Source organism: Solanum stenotomum, chromosome 9 (genome assembly GCF_019186545.1).
Source record: "Solanum stenotomum isolate F172 chromosome 9, ASM1918654v1, whole genome shotgun sequence".
Classification (NCBI taxonomy): domain Eukaryota; kingdom Viridiplantae; phylum Streptophyta; class Magnoliopsida; order Solanales; family Solanaceae; genus Solanum; species Solanum stenotomum.
This window is the reverse complement of record NC_064290.1, coordinates 49,112,737-49,120,123: the sequence shown is the minus strand read 5'-3', so window position 1 is coordinate 49,120,123 and position 7,387 is coordinate 49,112,737. Positions and strand designations below refer to the sequence as shown.

The following is a 7,387-nucleotide window of genomic DNA, read 5'->3' as shown; positions in this document are numbered from 1 at the left end:
CGCATAAGTCTTTTTATCTTATTTGAACTGTGAGCATCCTCTGTCTGATTGGCTAGACCTTGTCCAGAGCTTCCTGTACCCAGTGTAGTCCCAATACATTAGCCTCACCAACTTCAAACTGTCTGATGAAAGAATGACATTGCCTATCATACAAGGCTTCATATTGAGCCATTTGAATGTTTGACTGAAAGTCATAGTCGTAGGAAAATTTTGCTAATGGTACATAAACATCCGAAATCCAGAATGCAAACTCTTAACATGTCATCTAATAAGTATGCTCAGATTGTCGTCTGTCTCCGGATGAAATATGGAACTAAGATCTACTCATGTATTGAAAAGATTTCCAAAAGCGTGCAGTAAACAGTCATCCTCTGTCAGATATGATGGACACTGGAACCTCATGGAGTCGGAAAATTTAATTCATGTATAATTTCTGCATATTTTCTCCATTGTATCCGGTTTTTACCAATAAAAGTGTACTGGGTATCCGGTTTCTACAAATACCCACACAGAGTCATAACCTCTAAGGGTTTGTGGTAGCCTGGTCATAAAATCTGTAGAAAAGATTTCTCGTATCTCCTTTGGAAACTCAAACTGTTATAGCAGTCCTATGGATTGTTGATAGCTTAAACCTGGTGACAAGCCAAACAACTATAAACGAATTTAGCAACATCTTCCTTCATAGCCAGCAATAAGTCATATCCTTGTCTGTAATCACTAGAACGTCGTTACAGTATTCACACAATTTCCCATCCTTGTATTTGGTGGCCTTGATGTGTTCTACCATTAGAAACTTGGCCTGAACATAAGCCAACAATGTCTTTGAGTTTCTCACACTAAATTTGATACTGATATCCTCAAGTTTATGCATATCTTAGGCCAAAAGTCTTTGCAGGAGCTATATGAGCCAAATAGCCCATGGATTTCCATAATGCATCTGCCGCATCATTTTCTTTCCTGAATGACACCGAATGGTAAAATTCTATGTAGTCATTGAGTAATTTTATTCATCATTGTAAATTGAAGAATCAAATCTTTCTGCTGGATAACAAATTCAGCCTCTTGTGGTCTGTATAAATCTTGTTGGTTTCATTGTATAAATCTCGTGGGTCTTCGCCATTTTTGAACTGCTACTGTCTTTTTATTATCCACCATAATCCCATCCTTAGATACAACATCCCCCAAAAGTATCATCAAATCTAGTAAAAAATTCGCACCTGACAAACTTGGCTTAAGGCTACTGTTCTTGCAGTGTTTGAAACACAATTTTGAGGTGATCCTCGTGTTCTTACTGCATACACAAATATACTTGTATTTACATTGATCCCCTTGTACAAAACGCAATGGTGATATTCTAAACTGCAACAACTATATATAGAGGTATGAAGTTACTAATCCACACTATGAAAGTGTGGGAGATGGTGGTCAAGATAAAGATGAGGAGGGATGTGCCTATCTCCGAGAACCAATTTGGATTCAGGTCAGGGCGGTCAACTACAAAAGTCATCCATCTTATAAGGAGATTGTTGGAGCTGTATAGGGATAGGAAGAGCGACCTAAACGTTGTGTTTATTGACCTAGAAAAGGCATGCGATAAAGATCCTAAGGAGGTTCTATGGAGGTGTTTGGAGTCTAGAGGTGTATGTGTGGCTTACATTAGAGTAATTAAGGACATGCACGATGGAGAAAAGAGACAGGTAAGAACGGTTGGAGGTGACTCAAAACACTTCTCGGTCATGATAGGGTTGCACTAGAGATCAACCCTTAGCCCATTTTTATTTGCCTTAGTGACGGATGAATTGACGCAACATATTCAAGTGGATATTTCTGGTGTGTGTTATTCGCAGATGACATAGTATTGATTGAGAGACCCATGGTGGATTTAATGATAGGTTAGAAGTTTGGAGACAGACCCTAGAATCCAAAAGTTTTAGGTTAAACCAGGCTATAGAGTGGTGGCTAGACCTACACAGTTGTATGGGGTGGAGTGCTTGCCTGTCAAGAACGCACACGCTTAGATGGATGTGTAGGCATACTAGGAGTGACAGGATTTGGAACGAAGCTATACAAAACAATGTAGGAGTGACCTCCATGATGGACAAGATGAGGGAAGCAAGGTTGAGATGGTTCGAGCATGTGAAGAAGAGGTGCGGGGAAGCTCCAGGTAAGTAGGTGTGCGAGTTTGGTTATAACAAATTTTTAGGAGTGGTATAGGTAGGTCAAAGAATATTTGGGGAAGGTGATTAGATGGGACATGACACATCTTCAACTTACTGAGGACATGACTCTAGATAAGAAGATTTGGCGGTCGAGGATTACAATATAAGGACAGTAGGTAGCCGTGTGTTGTAGTACTTTTACAAGAATTAAGCAGGGAATTATCCTCCTCATCTTCTCTTAAAAGTGAATAAAATACTTTTTGTTTTTAACCTTTTGAAAGTGCATTTTTGAATGAAAAAACAAGTCGCGATATGTGTAACCTCAGTCCTCGACAGTTTAGTAGTGGTTTTCATGTCTGTTGCTTCTTGACTTCAGGTAAGTGTTCTTTCTTTCCTCCTCTTCTTTTCTTCTGCTCTGTTTTGCAGTCTTGTTCTGTTCTGTTTTACTGTACCAACATTGCTGTTTTTCTGCTCTGTTTTGCTGATTATTTTTCTTTAACAGTGATTATCTATTGTCGTTACAGTGATTAAAATAGAGTGCAAATTATGTTTCTTTGATCTTAACAGCAATTAAAAATGGCTGACCCCGGTTGGAATTGTCAATTGTTATTGGACAGATTTGAAAAAGAAGACAGGAGAAACAAATTTCAGGTTCCTTTAGAAGGTCAATCTATCTTGTTTAGTTCATACATCTGTAAAAGGAAGTTTGAAGCTGGTAACTCAACTTTCTCCTTGGCCTTTATGATTTTTCATTACTTAAGAATCCTCATTTGTAATATCATCACAGAGCGTATTATAAACTTTGTGATGATCGTAGAATATCTAGTTCTCTCTAGCTCGTATTTTCTTTATGGTTGTTAATTAGTAGAGGTTAGGTACCTCATTAGGATTGGTAAGGACCTAGTCTCCCTTGCTTGTACTTATTCCTATTGAGAATTTTTTATGATTATTATTATTAATAAAAAGCCACTAGACCACTGTTTAGTGATATAAATTTGCTTTAAAAAAAAAACTATGGGGAAAGAACAAGTGAGACCAATAGGAACGCAGTTGAATGTAACTTTTGTAAAAAAGTTACTAATGGCGGAATCTTTCGTCACAAACAACATCTAGTTGGTACTTACAAGGACGTCTTAGGGTGTGAAAAATGCCCGGATGGTGTAAGGGAAGAAATGAAAAAATATGTCGATGAAAAAAGGGAGCTAAAACATCGGGCTTTATTTCAACGGAATGTGACTAATATTGAAGATTAGTACTATCTCTAATCAGCTAGCAACAGTGTTTGGTGAGTCCTCGTCTTTTCGAGGAAACCCCTGTTTGTTCGTATTGTTTCATCACAAATGCTGAAGGAATTAAAGCTTTTGACTATCAAAAAGTCTCTTCCTAACTTAGGAGTTGTTTAGAAAGAAGAACTTAGCCAGTTATCTAGATATAAAATTTAAAACTAAATATATCATGAACTTAGTTGAGGGTATAATTAAAATCAAGATAATTTTTTTATTACCATCATAAAATTATTTAATCTCATATAGAAAGTAAAATAAATAATCATAATTATGATCCGCCCCTGCTTTCCAGATTCACTATTTTTAAAAAAAAATCAAATTAATATTATATTCCATAATCCATCAAAAAAAATGTTTGTTCATACTATTTAATTTACAAAAATTAGAGAAACGATTAATTGTTGATCAAAAAAATTCTTCCTAATCGTTTAGTTAAAAGGATTAACTGATTATTCCAATACATACTTCGTTGAATATGAGTTAGTGTGCTCTTGACTAGTTCACTATCATCTATTCAATTATTATTACATTTCATGTTTTGTCAAAATGTTACTTTTAGAATACTTGTTCATAGTCGAAATGCAATTTCTAGAATCTCTGTTTACACATTTTCATTTGCAAATATTAAAAGAACTACCAAAAGCCTAGAAACTAATATATCCTACATTAAGTTAAGGGTATAGTTAGAGTTGAGAAAAAAATTTCATATCATAATTATAATATTAACTATATCATATAAAAGATATAATAAGTAATTATAATTATGATTTTGAGCCAAACAACTTGGTATTCCTTTCTACATCTATAACTTTGTTTATCAAATTATTATGTAAAAAAATTAAGAATTCCATAGTGTAAGGAGCAAATTACATATTTCTATCCCTACCTTTTTTCAATTGACAAAAATTCCCTATATTAGTTTCATTTGGATACATAAGCCGGATACAATACATCTAATACATTAAAAAAATCAGTTACAATCTAAAAGGAAAGGAAATGTAAAACTGAATGTGATTGATTTCCCCAAATCAAGTTAATGTCGATCTCCACCAAATCGTAACAACTTCAAAAAAATCAAATTTTGTTCTCTCAAATCTCTCCCAGATCGTAACAAATTAAAAAAATGTCAAAAATAGCAATTGATACATGATGAATATCTCTATTTTGTTGAGACGTTCAGGAGTCTGGAAAGCGAGTGAGTTATAAACAATACAAAAGTGATGGAATAGTTGTTGGACAAATAATTTCTTTTGTGAATCTCTCAGTTCATCGAAGATCCTTTTGATTTTGATTCAAAATTGACGAAAATTTTGACATTCAAAATTCTTCTCCCAGTTAATCATTCTTTTCCCGATTCATCGAACATCCTTTCAATTTTGATTCAAAATTATCAGAAAATTTGAGATTCAAAATACTTCTCCAAGTTCATCAAAGATCCTTTCAATTTTGATTCAAAATTATCAAAAACTTTGAGAAGGTACATCATAAATATCTTCGTTATTATCCTTATGACTATCATCGTCAAGGGTTTGAAGAAGTTCTTGAGCTTCTCTGAGGGCTCTCAGCCTCTCCCTTCATATCGTTATCATCGCCTCTATGGTGTTTTCATCCTCCACCGACACTGACTATACATTACTATTTATGTATCATGACCATAAAATTATGCATTATACATTATTATTTATGTCTCTTATTCTAATTGAAAAAATGTTGTAGTTTATAAGAGATATAATATACATGTAATTGTTCTCAATAGCATTTATTTTGTAATTGCTACATAACACTGTGGTTAGTTGATATGTATCTGATACATACAATAAAGTCTAAAATTTGTTGAATTTGATATACATGTGTTAAACAATTGGTGCAACTATGTCTTAAAATGTTACTCGAGGATTGAAGATACATAACAACATCTAATACATAGTCAATTCGACAAATTTATGTTTCATATACAAAAAAAATAAAATTAAATATGATATACATTGATTTAGTTATAAAACAGTGTTGCATATAACAACATATGATACATAACAATGTTATATACATAACAAAGTTATGTGTCATATACATAATTATGATTATGATACAAACTGGTATTGTTATAAAATATTAGTGTTTATATATCAACAACAATATTTGATAATGTCTACAGATACATAGCCTTCTAGTTGAATAATTATGGGTGTATGTATCTGGTAGTAAAAGATAACGAAATTTGTAATAGTTATGTATCAAATACATAATTATGAACATGATATATACTAATTTGTGTTTTAATAAATTAGGATTATGTATCAAAATTAATATTTGAACATAGTACATTGTACATTATGAAATTGTAATGTATCATAAAGTTGAAACGAAGGCATTATACATAAATTTATGAATCAAAGTCAACTACATACATTAGAAATATGAACCTTGGGTAGAAAATGGTATTTATCAACATGTTCTACTTTCCCATCTTTTTCAACATTATAAGGATTCATCATTGATAATGGATCATGCAACCGTTTGGATCTGTTTTAGCCCAATCATCATCGTAAGAATCATAAATATGATCCATATTAGGTGAGATTAATTGGATAATTTCAATACTAAAATAAGGAGCATCATCTATATGTATCAAGACTTTGAAGATGAAAAACAAAATGATGAACTGTAAGTTTGAGAAGAAGAAAAACTACATATTGAAGAATTTGAAATCGATTGACTAGAGTGTGAAAAAAATTGAAATTCAAAATTGTAATGAAGGAAGTAACTGTTGAGATTGAGGGAGTGAATGTATGAAAAGATTGAAGGAGTTGAAAATAGGAAGAGAGAAATGACCTTTGTGAGCTGAGAAGCTGTGTTTCCGGAAGAGTGGGATTTTGGAGGAAAAAGAAGGATTTTCGTAATATTTTGAAATGATAGGGAATAATAAAATATATGGTAAATAATATGTATTATAAGTGAATTATGTATGCAATATATATGTATTATAACTATTTTAAAATATATTATGCTTGTTTGGTATGAAATTGACACATAGTATTATAAGTGCATTAAAGTCTGTGATAAATGTATTATCAATCAATAAAACATGTATTATGTGTGTTTTATAAATTGTTCTTTGTAATATGTATTAAAATTGTATTATAAATATATTAAAAGTGATCAAGTGAAAATAATGATATTGCTATAAATGATAAATGTTTTCATAACATAGTACATTTATGTAAGTTTTCCTAATTAATATTCATTGGAGTACTTGATTAATTACTCTCTCCATTCACTATTCTATAAAATCTGATTTTGAAAAAGAAATCTCAACAGACAAATTAAAAATAAAAGATGAAGAAAAAATCAAAAATAACCTTGAAAGTTGAAGCTTAATTTTTTCAAATAGCCATTCAAATGCATTTTAATTTTATTAATTACAAAAAAATATATAGGAAAATTGAGGTGGGAAAGTTTTAATTTTTTTAAATTTTTGGATCAATTGGTGAAAAAATTTGGTTCCAAAAATAAACTCGAAAATTTAAATAGTCATCCAAATGCATTTTAATTTTTGAAATCTAGCATATTCATTATTTATTGAAAAGTTAACTTATGAAAACATTAAATAAGGGTAGAAGGGTAAAATTACTTAATTTCTTAATTCAAGTGCAATCCAAAAAGGTGACATATAAAAAGAAACACGTGGAGTATTATTTGTCATAGTTGGGGGTATATTTGTCCTTTCCCCTGTTAAATTATTACATATAGTTTTCATCATTTAATAAAAATATTTCTAATTCTATTTATTTATTTCATTATAGAACAATATTGCCTTATATACTCCGTTAACATTTTTCACTATTTCTTTTCATGAAAATAAGATTTTTCATAGGAAATTTGCTACATAAGTTATAAATTATAAAATGAAAATATGATAATTTTAAAGAAGTAAAATACAAA

At 31.4% G+C, this 7,387-nt stretch overlaps 1 protein-coding gene across 1 annotated transcript in view; it reads left to right on the top strand.

The window, feature by feature from the left end:
• The first annotated feature begins 1,436 nt into the window (after window positions 1–1,436).
• The window catches only part of LOC125877614 (histone-lysine N-methyltransferase ASHH1-like), a 28,462-nt gene continuing 22,511 nt past the window's right edge, over window positions 1,437–7,387 (top strand). The window contains exons 1-3 of the mRNA XM_049558856.1: window positions 1,437–1,697; window positions 2,586–2,660; window positions 2,727–2,810. Coding sequence (XP_049414813.1) covers window positions 1,437–1,697; window positions 2,586–2,660; window positions 2,727–2,810 — 420 coding nt within the window. The remainder of the gene's footprint in view (window positions 1,698–2,585; window positions 2,661–2,726; window positions 2,811–7,387) is intronic.